The sequence below is a fragment of the Panthera tigris genome, chromosome E2 (assembly GCF_018350195.1).
Source record: "Panthera tigris isolate Pti1 chromosome E2, P.tigris_Pti1_mat1.1, whole genome shotgun sequence".
NCBI classification, from domain to species: domain Eukaryota; kingdom Metazoa; phylum Chordata; class Mammalia; order Carnivora; family Felidae; genus Panthera; species Panthera tigris.
In genome coordinates, this window is record NC_056674.1 from 11,557,501 (window position 1) to 11,577,855 (window position 20,355).

The 20,355-nt window shown below is 51.5% G+C and overlaps 1 protein-coding gene and 1 long non-coding RNA gene across 2 annotated transcripts; both read right to left on the reverse strand.

Annotated features, from left to right (window-relative positions):
- Nucleotides 1–3,760: 3,760 nt before the first annotated feature.
- On the reverse strand, nucleotides 3,761–5,975 carry LOC122234254. Its single transcript, XR_006212027.1, has 3 exons — nucleotides 5,759–5,975; nucleotides 4,378–4,592; nucleotides 3,761–4,271 (listed from the first exon to the last, which is right to left on the reverse strand). It is a non-coding gene; the product is annotated as an uncharacterized LOC122234254 (long non-coding RNA).
- Nucleotides 5,976–17,778: 11,803 nt separating this feature from the next.
- On the reverse strand, nucleotides 17,779–20,295 carry BLOC1S3 (biogenesis of lysosomal organelles complex 1 subunit 3). The gene is made up of 2 exons (XM_042968718.1): nucleotides 20,163–20,295; nucleotides 17,779–19,677 (listed from the first exon to the last, which is right to left on the reverse strand). Exon 2 carries the CDS (start codon nucleotides 19,666–19,668, stop codon nucleotides 19,072–19,074), a length of 597 nt encoding a protein of 198 aa, XP_042824652.1. The 5' UTR covers nucleotides 19,669–19,677; nucleotides 20,163–20,295; the 3' UTR covers nucleotides 17,779–19,071.
- Between the last annotated feature and the right edge of the window lie 60 nt (nucleotides 20,296–20,355).

Genomic DNA, 20,355 nt, shown 5'->3' on the forward strand with positions numbered 1-20,355 from the left:
TAATGTTTATTAATTTTTGACAGAGAAAGAGAGAGACAGGGCATGAGTGGGGGAGGGGCAGAGAGAGGGAGACACAGAATCCCAAGCAGGCTCCAGGCTCCGAGCTGTTAGCACAGATCCTGACGTGGGGCTCAAACTCATGGACCCGTGAGATCACGACCTGAGCCGAAGTTGGACACTCAACCGACTGAGCCACCCAGGCGCCCCTCTGCTGGTTTTATACCGTGTCAACTGGGCTGAGCTGCACCTACCTTCCTCAGAATCCCCTTCTGCTTGGGGCGCCTGGGTGGCTCAGTCCGGTAAGTGTCTGACTTTGACTCAGGTCATGATCTCGCAGTTTGTGAGTTCGAGCCCCGCGTCGGGCTCTGTGCCGACAGCTCGGAGCCTGGAGCCGGCTTGGGATTCTGTGTCTCCCTTTGTGCCCCTTCTACAGTCACGGTCTCTCTCTCTTAAAAATAAATAAACTTGGGGCGCCTGAGTGGCGCAGTCGGTTAAGCGTCCGACTTCAGCCAGGTCACGATCTCACGGTCCGTGAGTTCGAGCCCCGCGGCGGGCTCTGGGCTGATGGCTCGGAGCCTGGAGCCTGTTTCCGATTCTGTGTCTCCCTCTCTCTCTGTGCCTCCCCCGTTCATGCTCTGTCTCTCTCTGTCCCAAAAATAAAATAAATGTTGAAAAAAAAAATTAAAAAAAAAAATAAATAAATAAACTTAATAAAAAAAAAAAAAAAAAGCGGCCGACTTCGGCTCAGGTCATGATCTCGCGGTCCGTGAGTTCGAGCCCCGCGTCGGGCTCTGTGCTGACAGCTCAGAGCCTGGAGCCTGTTTCAGATTCTGTGTCTCCCTCTCTCTGCCCCTCCCCCGTTCATGCTCTCTCTCTCTCTGTCTCAAAAATAAATAAACGTTAAAAAAAAAATTAAAAAAAAAATAAATAAACTTAAAAAAAAATCCTTTTCCCCTTGTAGTTCAAGGTTAGAGCTGGCCACAGAGGAAACTGCATGAAAAGTCAAAGGAAGAAATGAAGTTTGGTCATCGCTTCTGGGTGGTGGTTCTGCTTGGAACTGGCAAGAGGCAAACGTGAATGTACCAGTGGGTTCTGCTTACGCTTGCTCTCTGCTGTCCTTGGGGGTGCGGAGCGGGGGTCTGGGGGCACAGGGGGGGGTCTGGGGCACAGCGCTTTGTAAACTTGTTTCCCTCACACTCTGTTCATCTCAACTTTCTGCCTTGCCTGACCAACAGTGACCCCAGGCCCCCCCACCAGGTGAAGAGGCCTTCCAGAAACTTCCAGAGACTTCCTCACCAGTCGTCCTTCGAGATCCCACTCTGGCAGCTGGCTAGGCCAGCTTCCCGGATTTCCCTGAAAGCTCTGACTGGCCCACTGGCATCAGGGCTTCCGGAGCTCTGGTAACCTTCCACTGGTCCCTCAACTCCCCTCTCCGGACCTTCCTTCTTTTCCCACCGTCAGCCGCGATTGTGTTAAAATCTTCTTCCCATAACAAACCCCTTATTCCACAAAATTCACAGTGTTTTTCAACCTCGAAACAACTCCATGCAATACGTGATCCTGGATTGGAACCCAGACAGGAAAGAACGGGGCTAAAAGGGATCTTTCTGTGGCACTTGGCCCCTTTTGAATATGGACAGTGTATTAAGAATAGTACATGGGGCGCCTGGGTGGCTCAGTCGGTTAAGCGTCTGACTCTTGGTCATGATCTCGCTGTTCGTGGGTTCAAGCCCTGCATTGGGCTCTGCACCTGCTTGGGATTCCCTCTCTCCCTGCCTCTCCCCTGCTCGTGCTCTCTCTCTCTCTCAAAAAAATAAATAAATAAATAAATAAACTTAAAAAAATAGTACATGTCGGGGTGCCTGGCTGGCTGAGACAGTGGGGGCGGGCGACTCTTGATCTCAGGGTTGTAGGTTCAAACCCCACAGTGGGCACAGAGATTACTTAAAAATAAAATCCTTAAAAAAATAGTCAATGATCCATTTCCCCAATTCCATCACTGCCTTCTTGTCTTTAGGACAATGTCTTTCTTCTTAGGAATTACTGGCTGCAGCTTTGGGAGGTGAAGGATCATGATGTCTCAACTTACTTTCAAACAGTCCGTCAATCACCATCGTCGTCGTCCTCGTCATCACATACGCATGGAGAGACAGAAAAGCAAATTAAGCAAATAATAATGAGCGGTGACTCTAGATGAATAGTACATGGACGCTGTTCTCGTCACTTCCGGAAGTGTAACAATCTTCAAAAGAGAAGGTGAAAAATAGCCCCACCTGTGCCGGAGATGCTTCCTTTCTGTTCTTTGAAGGTATCCAGCTTGATTCCACTCTCTCTCTCTCTCTCTCTCTCTCTCTCTCTCTCTCTCCACTGCTCGTTACATGCAGGTGGGGCTCCACAGTATAATCCTGGGAGAGGCATCTCAACGCGTTCGCTGCTCCTTTAGCTGGCTGTTGTCAGATTTCTCTCCACCAAGGTTATGATCTTGCATGCCCACCAGCAAAGCATGAGAGTGTGTTTTCCAGCTGATGAATTTTTGCTAATTTTACAGGCGGGAAATGCTACTTCGGAGAAGTTTCAAATGGCTTTTTTTTTTTTTTTTTTTTGAGAGAGAGAGAGAGACAGAGAGGTGGGGACAGCGGCAGAGGGAGAGAGAGAATCTTAAGCAGGTTCCACGCTCCGTGCGGAGCTTGATGTGGGGGTCGATCCCACAACTCTGGCATCATGACCTGAGCCGAAATCGAGAGTGGGATGCTCAACCTACTGAGCCACCCAGGCGCCCCTGCATTGTTTTTATTATGAGCAACGTTGAGCATCTTTTCATAGACTTAAAGACTGTTCGTATCTGTTTGTGAATCGCCTGTTCATTTCTTTTTCACATTTTAAAACATTGGGCTTTTGTTTTTTTCTTATATATTAAGGAGATGAACATTTTGTGTGTGATGTAAGTTGTAACTATTTTCTCTGAGATACTTTCCTTATGGGGTCATATGTCCTTAACCAATTTCTAAATCTGCTTAAGTAGTTTTGTTTATAAATTTTATTTTACTGCCCTTGAATTTTCCCTAGCATTTTATTATACAGATTTCTGAACATGCAGAAAAGTTAAAGGAAGTTTACAGTGGACAACCACATGTCTGCCACTTAGATTCCATTACTAACATTTTACCATTCTTGTCTTACTGTATTTCTTAATTTTTTTTAACATTTATTTATTATTGAGAGACAGAGAGAGACAGAGCATGAGCATGGGAGGGGCAGAGACAGGGAGAGACACAGAATCCAAAGCAGGCTCTTGACTCTGAGCTGTCAGCACAGAGCCTGACGTGGGGCTCGAACTCACAAACGTGAGGTCATGACTTGAGTCGAAATCGGACACTCAACTGGCTGAGCCACCCAGGCGCCCCATTGTCTTACTGTGTTTCTATCCACTGTATGCATCCCTCTATCCATCCGCTAATTCATCTAACTTTTCAATGCATTTCAAAGTTTCAGACGTCAGTACACTTGGGGGGGGGGCGGTCCTCCATTTTAAAAAGTATTTAAAAAAAATTTTTTTTAACGTTTATTTATTTTTAAGACAGAGAGAGACAGAGCATGAACGGGGGAGGGTCAGAGAGAGAGGGAGACACAGAATCGGAAGCAGGCTCCGGGCTCTGAGCTGTCAGCACAGAGCTCGAACCGGGGCTCGAACTCACGGACCGCGAGATCGTGACCTGAGCCGAAGTCGGACGCTCAACCCACTGAGCCACCCAGGCGCCCCTTAAAAAGTATTTTTACTGAGATATAATTCACATACCACGACATTCACCCTTTAAGCGGATGCAGCTCCCGAGTTTTCAAAATATTCACAAAATTTTTCAATCCGTCACCGCTGCGGTTTTAGACCTATGTATAACTTCGTGTTTCTCCAAACGCCCATCTGGTTGTCTGAACACCACATCTTAAAAACTCCATCTTTCTGTCAGAGGCTGAGATGTCGCCAATTGTCGCTAAATGTCCAGGTCTTGGGGGCGGGGGGAGGGTATCTAATTCTGTTCCATTGACCTGCTTGTCCCTCTATTCCCACGTGTGGGACTTCTCTGCTAACAGCAGCCCTGGCTCTGGATGAGGGGGGAGGGGAGGTGACAGGTGGCCACGCCTCTTCGAGGCCTTTTATCCAAGAACTTTGCTTTATATGAGCTCGTCGAGCTCGTCCGTCCACCGAGCTGCAAACTTGGCTCCCAGCGACTCAGAGAAAACCAACTGGGCAGGAGGAGAGGCAGCAGGAACCCCTGGGAAAGAGGGGGACCAGGCATCAGGAACACCCCATCCTAGGGTCCCCACTCTCCTCTCTCCCCAGCCCAGGGTGGGGGCCCTCCCCTCCTCTGGACAACTCACCCTCGCTTCTGAGGACTCCTGGAGCTGGGCGAGGGAATGTCCCGTCCGGCTCTCTGCACGAAGGCACCTGCACGGTGTCGCTGAGGCACCCGGAGTTTTGGGAGGTGAGGCCCAGCGTGTCCAACACCTGCCGGGCCGTCCTCGGAATTCACCACGAGCAGCCCTTATTGCACGTGTCTGGTCATGTTCGTGTCGGCCTCAAAGGGGCTCGCTGTCTGCAGGAAGGAAGGGGGGGTAAAGAAAAGAACTCCCCTCCCACCAGCCTAAGCTCCCAGACCCTCTCAGAATCCCAGAGTCCCACCTACCCGTGCCTCTGCGGCTGCGTCTCCAGGGCTCCCCTCGAGGCCCCGCCCCGAGCGGGCGAGTCCGCGAGAGGCCACGCCCCAAGCCACGCCCCCGCGAGAACCCACTCCTTCAGAGCGAGGCCCCCCCTGAGTCACCGCCCTCTTTCAGAAATGCGCTGCCCGGGCCTCTGAGCCTCTACTGTCCCTAGGCTGCTACCCCCCGCCAGAGCCCCCACCCCCGTTCTGAGCTGCCCACTCTAGCTAGGCACCCGCATGGTGACCCCCTGAGGGGAGCACTCTGCGCCCACTACCACGGAGAAGCTTCCCGTAAAGGCCTGCCTTAGAAGGGGGACGGAGGGTCCCAGCCCCAAGAGCCTTCCCTATGCAGACTCCTCCCGCCCGCTCTTGCTCAGTCCTTGATCCTTGATCGTAGAGCACCCCATGGCTCCAGAAGGCCCCCAGGCTCAGAGCCCAAGTCCTCACCTTAACCCCTGAATGTCTGCGTGTTCTCAGCCCTACCCCTGTTCCCATACACCCACTCTCCATTCCAGCTGGGGTGGTCTCACACCTTGACCCCTAGCCCCCCCCTCTCTTTCTCTTAAAAAAATCTGCCCTATTCACTGGACTGTGCCCCAGATGTCTGTCTGACCTATTAGCAGCCCCAGACGTTGGTGGCACACACACACACACACACACACACACACACACACACACGACTTTGCACCATAACTTTCAATGCCAGAACAAAGGGTCGTAGCGGGGACTTCAGCATGACAGGACAGCCCTGGCCTAGGTCTGTGGGGTCTGAGTACATTGCTAACAATATGACAGGGGTTTCTGTCAATCACCAAAGACATGTTGGTGACGATGCCTTTGCCCCCGAAGGAGGAAGCCTTGAAAGGCGGTCATTGCCAATGGGGACGAGAGGGTCTAGGTGATCCCCCTACTTCCACCCCGTAGCCCCGCCCTGATGTAGAGTCAGAGGGAGGGGCAAGAGCTGGGAAGGTGGACGGGACAGCCGGGGAATGGAAGGGTTCCATTGGAAGCGGTTGGGTGGGGGAGGATCCAGAGTGGAAGAGAAAGAGACCGGCTCTTACCTGGTGACCATGTGGGGCGGGACAGTTCTAGTCATCTACAGAGAAGAGCTGGGAACCCCTGCATCTTTCTGTTTCCCATCCCGTCACCTGCCCCTCCTCGTCAAGTTCAGGCTCCTCTCCCTGCCTTCCCTGGGGGAATCTCCTCCACACCAGGTCCGGTGCTGGTGGATGCTGGCTGGGGACACTGCAGAGTGGCCAGGGCCATATACTGCCCTTAAACCCCATCCCTCCCCGCTCTGTCTCACCTGGACCACTGACATCACATTACAGGTCATAATATCCAAGAGTCTCTGGAGAAAAGCGTGGCACTAACCGGTCTTCCCTTCACTAGCCCTGCCACACTCCCATTTTTACTTCCTACCTTATTTTTCTTTTAGCATGGAACCCTTTTTTGTTTGTTTGTTTGTTTGTTTGTTTGTTTAAAGCAGCAGCTGCTATGATTTAAAATGCACACACCCTTTGATCCATCAAAAACTGCGCTTTGGGAAATGTGTTGCTTTCCAAGATACATGCCTGGGGAAACGAATATGTCCAAGGATGTTGGTTGCAACACTGTAGTCGCACAGAACAGGAAACATCCTGAATGTTCATCAGCGGTAGAATGGCTCAAATAGATACAGTGTAGCCCATGGATGGGTCACTGAGCAGCAAGTACAAAGGGTGGGTCAGGTGTTCACTCGGCCTGAACCATCCCCGAGATATATGCAGAGATACATGCAGACTGGTAAAAGGCAGGTGCATAACAGTAGGCTGCCTGCCCTCCAGATTTTATATGTGTGTGTGTATATAATATACATGTAAACACATATAATGTATGTTTCCCATATATAATATGTAACATGTAATATGTATACCATTATAAATATATAAATGTATATATACTTCCATATGCATAGAGAAAAAAACACCTACTACATTTTTTTTAGTGTATTTATTTATTTTTTGAGAGATAGAGAGAGTGAGCAGGGGAGGGATGCAGAGGGAAAGAGAGGGAGAGAGAGAATCCTAAGCAGGCTCCTCACTGTGCAAAGCCTAAGGTGGGGTTCAAACTCACAAACCGTGAGATCATGACCCAAGCCGAAATCATGAGTGGGTTGCTTAACTGACTGAGCCACCCAGGTGCCCCATACCTACCGCGTTTTTAATTGGGGGTCACTTTGGGGTAATGAGACTAGAGAAAGGGAGATTTTCACATTCATTTCATAAAATTCTCTGTTTGGATGCTTTGATCTGTAAATTTTTATGTAAGTATAGCAGGGGCACCTGGGTGGCTCAGTCGGTTGAGCGTCTGACTTTGGCTCAGGTCACGATCTCATGGCTCCGTGGGTTCGAGTCCCGCATCGGGCTCTGTGCTGACAGCTCAGAGCCTGGGGCCTGCTTCCGATTCTGCGTCTCCCCCTCTCTCTGCCTCTCCCCCACTTGCACTCTGTCTCTCTCAAAATAAATAAAAGTTAAAAAAAAACAGTATACCATACACACACCAAAGCGCACCAATCTTTAATGTAAAGCGTGAGCCCAAATGGTCAACGTCTCCCCATATGAAGAAACCAAGTAGTGACAATTTCCCAGATTCATCACCTCTTACGGTCATGCCCCGTGCTTCCCCTCTGGTTGACCACTGTCCTGACCTTGAACACGCTCTACAATAGTTTTGTCCAGTTCTGAGTTTCATGTAAGTGGACTCACAGAGTACGTACACTTTTGTCTCTGGCTTCCTGTGTTAAACATGACATTTCTAAGATGCGTCCGTGTTGGAGCTAGTAGACGTTCACTCCTGTCCTTTGCTATAATTTTCCACTGTGTGAACACAGCATGCTTTAGTTAATCTAACCAACTATCGATTGTCGTGCAAGTTGTGCCCGGTTTGGGGCTATCGCAAATAATCTATCTAGGAGCACTCTTTTTTTTTTCTCTCCTAAATGCTTATTTATTTTTGAGAGAGAGAGAGAGAACACGAGAGGGAGAGGGGCAGAGAGAGAGAGGGAGTCGTAGAATCTCCAGCAGGCTCCACGCGGTCTGTGCAAAGCCTGACGCGGGGCTCGAACCCACGAACCAAACCGTGAGATCATGACCTCGGCTGGAGTCGGACCCTCAGCGGAATGAGCTACCCAGGCGCCCCCTAGGAGAAATCTTGTGTCTTTCGGAGCCCGTGTGCACTCAGACACAACCAGGAGCCAAATGGAGGGGTCAGAGTATGCAGACCTCCCATCTTCGCCATGTACTGCCAGTTTCCCCCCATCTTGCAAATGTATATGCCCACGAGCAAAGCTGAAGAATTCCCGTGGTTCCACAGCCCCACTGCACTTCGTACCATCAATAATTTTAGGGTGAATCATTTTACTGGCTGTACGGTCGCATCGCGCTCTGGTTATAATTTGCAATTCCCCAGGAAGAATAAGATTGGAAGTAAGATTGCGGTAAAAAGAAGGTTGAAAACATTTTTGCACGTTCATTGGCCACTTGGACTTCCTCTTTTGTAGAGTGCCTATTCAGATCTGGTTCCCATTTTTCAACTGGGTGGTTTACATTGTTTTTTTTTTTTTTTAATTTTTTAAATGTTTATTAATTTTTAAGAGAGAGACAGAGTGTGAGGGGCAGAGAGAGAGAGGGAGACACAGAATCCGAAGCAGGCTCCAGGCTCCGAGCTGTCAGCACAGAGCCCTACATGGGGCTCGAACCCACGAACGGTGAGATCACGACCTGAGCCAAAGTCAGACGCTTAACCGACTGAGCCACCCAGCTGCCCAATAAAAACAAATCCTTTTTTTAATGGTTCATTATGGGTATTTAAATATAAATATGAAACCCACTGAATCAATTACTAAATTCTCCTGGGTTTTCTACATATATGATCTTGCCATCTGCGAATAATGACAATTGTATTTCTTGCTTTCCTTGGTCTCATAAGTTTGATTTACTTTTTTTACTGTATTGCACTGGCTAGGACCTCCCATAAAATGGTCTAGAAGAGGTCACAGCAGAAATCCTTGTATTGTTCCCAATCTCACAGAAAAAGCGCTCAACACGTCACCTTTAGGGATGATGCTAGCTGCAGGTTTTTTGAAGATTGTTTATCAGATTAAGGCAGTTTCCTTCTATTCCTAGTTTGCTTCTTAAGAAATAATGAAGGCGGGGCGCCTGGCTGGCTCAGCCGGAAGACAGTACAACTCTTGACCTCAGGGCAGAGAGTTTGAGCCCCACATTGGGCATAAAGATTACTTAAAAAATAAATAAATAAACAAGTTAGGACCATCTGGGTGGCTCAGTCGGTTAAGCGTCCACTCTTGATTCCGGCTCGGGTCATGATCTCTTGGTTTGTGAGTTTGAGCCCCACACTGGGCTCTGGGCTGACAGTGCAGAGCCTGCTTGGGATTCTCTGTCTCTCCCTCTGTGAATGAATGAATGAATGAATGAATGAATGAATAGATAAATAGGGGCACCTGGGTCGCTCAGTCGGTTAAGCATCAGACTTAGGTTCAGGTCATGATCTCATGGTTCATGGGTTCCAGCCCCGTATCTGGCTCTGTGTTGACAGCTCAGAGCCTGGAGCCTGCTTCGGATTCTGTGTCTCCCTCTCTCTCTGTCCCTCACCTGCCTGCTCACGCTCTGTCTCTTTTTCTCAAAAATAAACATTAAAAAAGAAACCTTTTAAAAAATTCTTTAAAATTAGTAAATAAAAACAAACTTCTCTAGTGCAACTGTATGATTCAATTTACAACATTAGGATTACGTTAAGAAAAAAAAAAAGAAGATGAAATTCCTTGAACTTTTTTATGGATTTGGATTACAGGTTGGACTTGAAGTAGCCATAAGTAGGTAGCAACCCAAGCAGACGAAAAATCAAGGCGATGACTAACTCCAGGGAGAATAAGAAGTTGTTAAAGAAAGGAAATGATCATCATCGTTCACTACACGACTTGGCCATTGCACAGTGTTTTCATATGCACAGTGATGTAGATTCTGTAGCCACATCTGTGAAATACACCGGGGGATGGGAAGCTGGAGGAGGGTGTGTGTTTGTGGTGTGGGCACGGGTGTCTGTGAACAAGAAACAATCCTCATCTTCCATTGTGGGTGATCACTAGACAGTGGCTAAAACGGACAAATCCAGATGTATACTATAAACATACTATTTATTTATTTATTTTTAATTTTTTTAAATTTATTTTTGGGACAGAGAGAGACAGAGCATGAACGGGGGAGGGGCAGAGAGAGAGGGAGACACAGAATGGGAAGCAGGCTCCAGGCTCTGAGCCATCAGCCCAGAGCCCGACGCGGGGCTCGAACTCACGGACCGCGAGATCGTGACCTGAACTGAAGTCGGACGCTTAACCGACTGAGCCACCCAGGCGCCCCTAAACATACTATTTAAAAGCGTGAGTTATATACATAGTTTTTAAAGGTGTAAGTGGTACCTTCTATGGCAGTGGTTCTTAACCAGGTGTGATTTTGCTTCCCGGGGGGGATATCTGGCAACATGTGATCACAAGTTCGAGCCCCACGTCAGGCTCTGTGCTGACAGCTCAGAGACTGGAGCCTGCTTCGGATTCGGTCTCCCTTCCTCTCTGCCCCTGCTCTGCTTGTGCTCTGTCTCTGTCTCTCTCAAAAATAAGTAAAACATTAATTTTTTAAAGAAAATAATAAACGTTAAAAAATTACTGGGGCAGGGGAGTCTGCTGGCTCAGTAGGTTAAGTATCTGACCTCGGCTTGAGTCATGATCTCACAGTTCGTGGGTTCGAGCCCTGTGTCCCGCTCTGTGCTGACAGCTGGGAGCCAGGAGTCTGCTTCGGATTCTGTGTCTCCCTCTCTCTCTGCCCCTCCCATTTGTACTTGCTCTCTCAAAAATAAATAAACAATTTAAAAATTTTTTGAATAATTATTGGGGCGTCTGGGTGGCTCAGTCCGTTAAGTGACCAACTTCAGCTCACGTCATGATCTCACGGTTCATCAGTTGGAGCCCGCATCCATCTGTGCTGACAGTTCCAGGAGCCTGGAGCCTGCTTCGGATTCTGTCTCTCTCTCTGCCCCTCCCCTGCTCGCACTCTGTCTCTCTCTTTCTCAAAAATAAATAAACATTTAAAAAAATTATTACAAAAAAGAAATGTAAAGATATCTTTAAAAATTAAAAAGATAAAGGGGCGCCTGGGTGGCTCAGTCGGTTGAGTGTCCGACTTCGGCTCAGGTCATGATCTCACAGTTCGTTGAGTTCGAGCCCCGCGTCGGGCTCTGTGCTGACAGCTCGGAGCCTGGAGCCTGCTTCAGATTCTGTGTCTCCCTCTCTCTCTGCCCCATCCCCACTCATGCTGTCTCTCTCTGTCTTAAACATAAATAAAACATTAAAAAAATTATAAAAAGATGAAAATATTTAACAATTTCATTTAACAAAAGGGTTCAGCAGCTGAAACTGAAGTACAAGAGGCCATGTGGCTCCCATCAGTGTATGGGAATATGTGTATAGGTGATTAAGAGAAAAACCGTGGCCTCAAGAATGACCCCCCCCCCCAGCCCCAAAGAATGATCCCAAATAAAACTCTAGAAAACCACACACTACAAGGTAGCACCAAGGAATATACAAGGGCAGAAGCAGACTCAGCTTGAACAGTTGTGCGGGTTGGGCACTGCAGAAGGACGCCGCGTGGAAAGAGACATCCTTCACATACTGGAACTAACCTGCAGGTTTTTAAAAACAATTTCCAGCGGGAGGCAATCAAGTCCCTTGCTAACAAAGCTAGAGAACTGCGTGGGTTTTCCAACAGAGGGCAGCAGCCAACAGGGGCTGGGCCCTCGCTCCAGAGGCCTCAGGCTGGGGCCGTTTCTTCAAGCCGGGTGCACACTGCAGGTCACATGCCGAACAAAGAGGGGACAGTTTGCGTCACTCCAAGAGTCTCAGGGAGACCAGGTGGGGGCAGGGGGAAGGCGACCACAAGAGGGCTCCGGGTCAGAGTGCCAAGGAGGCAGTTGAGGGCAGGGCCCCCGGGGGCAGGCATGGAGACAAACCCAGTTCTCCAATCTCCTGAGCCTTCAGTCCTGCCTCAGTGGCCCCATAGATCGCCAAGCCCCGGATGAAGTCGGCCTGGAGAACTGATCTTGCCAACAAGTTGCTCTGGGAAGGGGGCAGTGGCATCCGATTCCACCCGGGCGCCCACCCCACCCCATTCCCAGGGCAGCCCCAGCCTCCGCGGGACCCTTCCCGGGCCGGGTTGCAGCGGAAGCCGCCTCTCCACGCCTCCGCCGCGGCCACGCCCCCGTCTAGCCCCACCCCCGTCCCCGCCCTTTCCCAGCCCCTCTGGCTCCGCCCCTGCCTCCTCGGCCCTGTGCCCCAACTTGCTCAGGTTTCTACCGATGAGGCTGACGCGCGTTCAGTCGCTCGTTCAGCAATTCCACAAATTACCGCGCTGACCGCGTGTCGCACAGTGTCGTCGGTGCTGTGGATGCGGAGGTGAACAACAGAGCATGCATTCGTGCAGCGTGCATTGTGGGGAACGGTAGTCCAAGTAGATGGAACAGCGAGCGCGAGGGCGCCGGTACAAAGGCTGGCAGTTTGCAGGACAGACTGGCGTCCGGCGGGCGCTGGGCGACGCCGCCGGTTGTATAGCGGCTCAGCCGGGTGGGCGAGGGACCAGATCATGGGGCCTCGAATGCCCCGGTAAGGGCTTTGGCTTTTATTGTCAGTGATATTAGAAGGCAGTAATTCGTGTTCATTCCACAGTCACTCATACATTTATAACAAGTGCGCCTGCTCTTTGGGTGGTGCTGGAGACACAGGGTGCCCACAGCAGACCGAGTCTCTCCTCCTACCCTCCACCCTCCACTCAGAAGCCTGAGGGCTCTTTCCAAAGCACAAATATGCCCCTGCCTCTCCCGCTCAGAACCTGCCTGGACTCCCCGGGGCCCTTGGGACAAAACCACGTTCCTTACGCTGTTCCTGCGTGGTCTGGCTCTGGCCGAAGTCTTCATCTGTCACCTCCTGCCCTCTAGGGGAGGCCAGGCACAGAGGACAATTCATCTAGCCTCCAAAGCACCCTCTGAATTTTCCTGCCTCTGGGCCTTTGCTCATACTGTTCCTTCCACCCTGGATGCCCTTCCCCTCGAAGCAGAGTTCAGAAAAATTTGCGGAACGGGCGCCAAGCAGCATTTGGGTGCATGTCTGACCCTCTCCACCTGCATGGCTGAGGGTGACGTGTTATATGGGACCGAGTGCCCGTCAGCTTTGCAGGGAGGCTGGGACACAAACACCCCAACGGCTCCACGCATTTGAGGGGTGGATGCTGTGTGACGGCGTGAAGGGCATTCACTCGGTCAGCAAACACTCGCCCAGCACCTGCTTTGTGCCTGGCCCTGTGCTAGGAGGCAGCGGCCATGACGGCCACAGCCCTGCCCTCACGGGGCTCACAGCGCAGTGGTGGGACAGCCACTTTTGGTTTGGGTCACTGCCCTTCGACCTTGGCTGCTGGTGGGGAGCCTGATCATACCGATTACAAGAGAGTTTGGCCAACATCCAGTTTGTCAGAAAAACTTGATCTACAGAGTTTCTGCTCTGGCACAGTGAAAGCCAAAGCACTTACAACGGCCTCTTGCGGGACTTTGATCATTTCCCCTTTACAAACTCCGCCCCGCCCCCCCCCCCCCCCGCCCCACGCCTGATGACCTCTCTTCTACTTTCTGTCTCAATGAATTTGCTTATTCTAGCTGCCTCCCGTTAGGAGCAATCATGCATATCCCTCCTCCAATATCTGGCTTATTTCGCTTCGCCCGAGGTCTTCCTTTGTTCCTGAGGCGGTTTGTGCCAGAACCTCGTTCTCCTTCAGGGCTGAATACCATTTCCCTGCGTGGCTCCGTCGCCGTTATGCTTATCCGTTCATCTGTTGCTGGACGTGGGTTGGGGTGTTTTTACCTTTTGGCCTTTGTGACTAATGCCGCTGTGAACGTTTGTGTGCAAGTGTCTGTTTGCGCCCCTGCTTTGAATTCCTCCGGGGCCTGCAGCTCGAAGTGGCCTTTGCTGGACCATATGCTGGTTTTCTATGTGACTTCTTGAGGAAGCCCCACACGGGCCTCCACGGCAGCTACACCATTTTACATTCCACCTGCAATGCCCGAGGGGTGCATTTTTTCACACCCCTGCCAACATTTGTTATTTTTTTGTTGTTTTTTTTTTTTCATTTGGTTTTTTTTTTTTTTTAATTTTTTTTTTTTTTCAACGTTTGTTTATTTTTGGGACAGAGAGAGACAGAGCATGAACGGGGGAGGGACAGAGAGAGAGGGAGACACAGAATCGGGAACAGGCTCCAGGCTCCGAGCCATCAGCCCAGAGCCCGACGCGGGGCTCGAACTCACGGACCGCGAGATCGTGACCTGGCTGAAGTCGGACGCTTAACCGGCTGCGCCACCCAGGCGCCCCTAATGGTTATTTATTTTTGAGAGAGAGAGAGGAAATGTGCGAGCGGCGGAGGGGCAAAGAGAGAGGGAGACGCAAAATCTGAAGCAGGATCCAGCCTCTGAGCTGTCAGCACAGAGCCCAACGTGGGGCTAGAACTTACTAACCTAGAACTCACAAACCCGGGAGATCATGACTTGAGCTGAAGTCAGACTCTTAACTGAGCCACCCAGGCGCCCCTTGTTGTTTTTAATAGCCATCCTAGTGGATGTGAAGTGGTATCCCATTGTGCTTTGTTTTTTAAGATTTTAAGTAATCTCTCCATCCAAGGCGGGGGCTCAAACTCACAACCCTGAGATGGAGTCGAGTGCTCCCGCAGACTGAGCCAGCCACGCTCCCCTCCATTGTGCTTTGGATTAGCATTTCCCTAATGAGCACCTTTTCATGGGCTGGTGGGCCATTCGTGTATTTTCTTTGGAGAAATGTCTATTCAAGTATTTTGCCCATATTTGAATTGGGTTGCTTTTTGTTGTCGAGTTGTAGGAGTTCTTTATATATTCTGGATACTAATCCCCTACCAAGTATATGACTTGTGAATACTTTCTTCTATTCTGCGGGTTGCCTTTTCACTCTGTTGATGGTGTCCTTTGATGCACAAAAGGTTTTAATTTTGATAAAGGCCGATTATCTATTTTTTGTTGTTGCCTGTGCTTTTGGTGTCCCATCTGAAATCCCTACAAAATCCAACGTCATGAAGATCTCTCCCCCCATGTTGTTTTTTTTTTTTTTTTTTAAACTATGATTTTTCTCCTGTCTTCACAGTAATTCTTCTAAGAGTTGTGGAGTGTTAGTTATGTTAGGTCCTTGACTCATTTTAATTTTTGTATGTAGTAGATAGTAAGGGACCGACTTCGTTTTTGTTTGTTTTCCGTATGAATACCCAGTGTTCCCAGCACCATTTGCTGAAAAGACCACCCTTTCCCTGTTGAATGCTTTTGGCACCCCTGTAGAAAATAATCAGCCATAAGGGCACCTGGCTGGCTCAGTCGGAGGAGCATGTGACTCTTGATCTTGGGGTCATGAGTTTGAGCCCCACATTAAGTAGAGATTACGTAAATAAATCTTAAAATTAAAAAAAAAAAAAAGAATTGACCATTGTTAAAAAACATTTCTTTCTGATACTCCCGTGAATGTGAAATTAAAAATTAACAAATGTCTACACCTTTTCTCCCATTAACCTGCCTGTGTTCAGTTTATTTTCCAGACCCAGCCATTGAACGTAGGAGGGTAGGACGGAAGTCTTTTCTCTCCTCTGGTTCTGGCAACAACGATGGGGTATCATGGCCTGGAACCTTCTGCCCACTCCAGAGGCTGCCGCTGAGAGACCCTGGGGCCTGGCAAGGCAGAGAAGGTAAGCATTCTTTTCGGTCTCCTGGATCTCTGCACAGGGTCACGAAGCCAAGTCATACAAACCTCTGCCATCTCTTTGCTTCCTAAATATACATTAGCCGAGAAAAACATTTGTGTGAGGGATGCCTGGGTGGCTCAGTCGGTTAAGCATCCAACTCGGGCTCAGGTCGCCATCTCACGGTTTGTGAGCTCGAGCCCCGCATCCGGCTCTCTGCTGTCAGCTCAGAGCCTGCTTTGGATCCTGTCTCCCTCTCTCTCTCTGCCCCTCCCCTGCTCACGCTCTGTCTCTCTCAAAAATAAATAAACATTAAAATTGCGTGAACTAGTTCTTTGGGCATAGCGACTTCTGTGATTACTGTCTGAGTGCGATTGATGTGTCCTGATCCTTTCCCTTCCGGAGATGGTTTTCTGCCTCTGTCTCCTGTGCTGTTTATCATACGGAAAATCACAGGGGAGGACAAAGGCACGGGTCCTACAAGCCCAATGCTCAAGCTGGCCTCACAGCCTGGCGAGTTTGCGGGTTTCACCCTACTGGCGTCTCCCTGGACACACTTTGCTGAAATTCTCCTCTCCCTCCCCCAAATCTGGCCTCACCTCCTCAGCAAATTCATTTAATCCCTAAAACGCCTCTGACTTACCCAGAAAATCCCTCAAACACCCAGCTGCCAGAATTAACTTTCCTTTTCCTGCAAAGGTTCCAGAAAGCACTCTGGCCTGATGTCTAGGCCCAGGGGACACAGGTTACTTCCGTAAATGCTGATGGAGAGGAAGATAATTTGGCAGAGGCTCCGGAGGGAAGGGAACACGGGTCCTTGCTGCCCAACACCTCCTCCTACTTCCCAGGGCTCTGTAATCAAACCCATCAGCTTCGGGCCTTCCCACGCAATGCACTTCCTGAGTGCATTCTGGACCCCCACTGAACGTAGCTTCTGGCCCCTGGACAGCAGCAGACCATTCATTCATTCATTCATTCACTATTTATTTATTTTGAGAGAGGGAAGGAGGGAGGGGGAGGGAGTGAGGGGGGGGGAGAGAGAGAGAGATTGAGAGAGAGAGAGAGAGAGAGAGAGAGAATCCCAAGCAGGCTCCTCGCCATCAGCACAGAGCCCAACTCAGGGCTCGAACTCATGAACCCCGAGATCATGACCTGACCCGAAATCAAGAGTCAGGCGCTTGACTGAGCCACCCAGGTGCCCCTCTCTCAATATAAACTTAAAAAGGGGCACCTGGATGGCTCAGTCGGTTGAGCGTCCGACTTCAGCTCAGGTCATGATCTCGCAGTTTGTGAGTTCGAGCCCCGCGTCGGGCTCTGTGCTGACCGCTCAGAGCCTGGAGCCTGCTTTAGATTCTGCGTCTTCTCCTGTCTCTGCCCCTCCCATGCTCATGCTCCGTCTCTCTCTCTCTCTGTCTCTCAATAATAAACATTAAAAAAAAAAAAAGATAAACTTAAAAATTTTTCACCTTCTTCTGTTAAATAGTTTATGCTCCCTTCGAACTCAGGGCCTTTGCACATGCTTCCCAAGCCCCCCTCCCCCGCGCCAGCCATTCTACTCCACTTCCTCCAGTCTCACTTGCTTATACCTTCAGGGCTCAGCTCAACCTCCCCGCATCACTTCCTGGGGAAGCCATGTGACCTCCCCTCATCTGCCCAGACAAGGTCAGAGGGATCTCGGTTATGCCCTCACAAAACTCCTGTACTTCTTTCCGGCACTAATCACAGTGACAGAAAACTTACCGCTGAAGTATAAATTGCAATTATTGAATCTATCCACTTATTTAGGAGAGTATTTTATTAATGTCGCCCTCCCCCAGTGGACTGAGCTCTGTGAGGGCTTGGACCAGCTCTGGTGCCCCTGGTGTCCCGCGCAGGACAGGCACAGGGCAGGTGCTCAGTAACGGTGTGCTGAATTAACAAAATATGAATAAATGCAGCCCGGGGAAAAATACAAGGCATCCCGGTTTCCTGGCGACAGCTTCCCCTCAATAGGCCAGAAGTGAAAGCTCTCTCAGAACCCTCATTCTCAAGAGAAATCACCAATGAACCTAGCCCAGCTTAGAGGGGGAGCCAGGACAAATTCTCCACATCAGTAAATGTTTTGAGTTGTTTTTTTAGTGTTTTATTTGAGACAGAGCATGAGCAGGGGAAGGGCAGAGAGAGAGGGAGACACAGAATCCGAAGCAGGCTCCAGGCTCCGAGCTGTCAGCACAGAGCCCGACGCGGGGCTCGAACTCACAGACCGCGAGATCACGACCTGAGCCGAAGTCGGACGCTCAACCGACTGAGCCACCCAGGCGCCCCAATGTTTTGAGTTTTAATAGGACAGGCACAGAGTACTCTTTTTCACTTCTCTATCTCGGGGGGGGGGGGGGGGCAGCTGCAGGTTGGGATTAAAAAGTAGGGGAGGGGGATACGTGTGAAGGGGACAGAGGGACCAGAGCTGGGCGCACAAGAGAGAGCAGAGAGTCTGCGAGCCCCAGACCCGGAGCCGAGCCAGAAATCCAAATCCCTGGGGCCTCCAGGGACCAACACAGTAAGCAAACACCCAGTGTGTGGTCTTCATGTACCCAAAGTTCCCCAAGCAAGCCTGTATTGGGCGCTAAGTGCCTGAAGGGCGCCACTGTGAGCCTGGAGAGTCAGGAGGAGACGCATGTTGCAGCTAGAGCTTGGACACAAAAGGCCACCTTGGCTTGGAGAGTAAGGAGGACATACCAGCTTGGTCTGGAGGATCTGGGGAGATGCCCTCTCAGGCCTGGAAAACTGGAAGGACTCCCTTGGGGCAAGGGGGGCCTCATTTGGGGCCATGGGGTGGGGGGGCTATGGAGCTCAAGATCAGGTAAGGTAGTATCAATAAAATGGGAAAAGCAAAAGCAGCTCTTCTGAAAAAGTAAAAAAGGAAAAGCAACAGCAGCTAATCCTAAGGGTACAGCTGGATTCAGGAAACAAGATGGGGCGCAGAGGGTGGAACCAAGCCCAAGGACTGGAAGCGAGGAGACGGCAGAGGACGAACTAGGACGGGGAACCAGGGCCGAGCCTGAGGAGCAGAAAAAGGACCCAGCCTGTGGGGACAAAATTCCAGAAGTGGTTCTAGGACCAGAGGCAGAGACAAGGGAGTGAAGGAAGATGCCATGGAACCTGCACCAGATTCTGGGGCTCCTATGCGAAGAAGCAAGACCAGGCCCTGTGAGCAGAAACCAAACTCGAGAAAGGCAGAGCGCAAGAAAAGGTGAAGCAAGGTGAGACCCCGGGACGGAGAAAGATCAAGGAGAGACTGGTTACCCAAGGGCTGGAGCCAAGCCTCAGCGACGGGCTCGGAACTAGGGAGCAGCGACGGGGACAGGACGGGGTGGGGAGGAACCTAGGCTAGAGGTGGGGCGGGGCTGCACAATATTACCCGCCCCCTCTACACACACAGAGCGTTATCCTGGGGGCAAAACAGCAAGATGGGAAGGGGACTACACAGGATACAGAGCCAGGTCCCGGAGGCCCCAAGGACCACCCCCAGGGCGCAGAGTCAGGCGGGGTTACGGCTAAGCTCGCGGTCCCTGATCTTGCTCAGGCTCAGTCCCCGGCACGCCGCGGATGTCGGGCAGCAGGCGGCAGCCGGCCACGATGTCCAGGCGCTCGGCCAGCGCGCAGAGGTCTCCCCGCGCCAGGCGCACGCTGTGGGCGGCCGCCAACCCTGCCGCCTGGGCGGCCGCAAGTCTACTGGCCAGGGCGGCCACATCGCGGCCGGCGCGGCGGTACACGCCGCTCACCGCGGCCGCCACGTCGTGGTCCAGCCGCGCCTGGCTCTCGGCCAGCCGGAGCTGCAGCAGCGTGCGCGCGGGGGCTGGCGCCGGCGTCTCCTCGGTCCCCCAGGTCTCCCCGGCCCTTTCCCGCTGCACCACGAGCGGAGGCAGGTCCCCCGGCGCGGCCTTCGGCTCCGAGTCCGAGTCGGTCTCCGCGGCCTCCCCGGCCACCCGCAGCCCCGTAGGGCGGCCGCGCGTCGGGCCCGAGGGGCCCAGGTACAGCTCCTCCTCCTCCGACGAGGACGCTGAGAGCTCCGAATCCGTCTCGGCCGCCTCCCCCGGCACCACCGTCTCGGGCCTCCGCGGCGGCCTCCGCCGACGACCCTGGGACGCCATGGGGCCGAACTAGGGAGAAGAGGGGCGAAGGGACGGCATGAGAGGCACCTGGCGGTAGTTTAAGAGTGCAGGTTCTGGATTCCCACCCCTTTCACTGACTAGCTTAGCGATTTTTGGCGATCTGCTTCCCCTGCCTGGGCCTCAGTTTCCTCTTCGGTAAACGGGCTCGTCATCCCTGCTGCCAGAGATAATGAGAGCTACTGGACCCCACCCTCTTTGTGTCCTGACAGGGAAACCGAGGACCAGATGGATGAAGGCTCGGAGGCCCGAGCTTCCAGAGTCGTAAACCTAGCTGTTTCCGATTTTGCCTCCTAGAGGCCACACCCTCCAACCTGTCCTCCAAGCCGGTGTCAGATCCGGAAGCACACGAGCTGCTGAGCGGCTCAGGGACCAGCGCCAGGGTCACAGAAAGAAGGACAACCCAGGGGGACTTTGGGTGGGGGGTAGCGTACACTAGTGGGGGCGCGGGGAAGGGCCGACACCGAAGGCCATACCTGATTACCGAAGCTCCGAGCCTGGAAGATCCGCTACGCGGCCGAAGTGCCCCGCCTTCACCGAGGGAGCCCCAACCAATAGGGAAGCGGATAGAGCGGGCATGGCGGCCAAACACGTGGGCCACCCGCCTACCAACCAGGAAGCAAACCCTCAAAACCAGCGGCGGGCGGGTACAAAGCCACGTGAGGAGAG

What these genes read in the sequence shown, in the direction of transcription:
- BLOC1S3 (XM_042968718.1), bottom strand. Translation starts at nt 19,668, where the DNA reads ATGGCGTCCCAGGGTCGTCGGCGGAGGCCGCCGCGGAGGCCCGAGACG.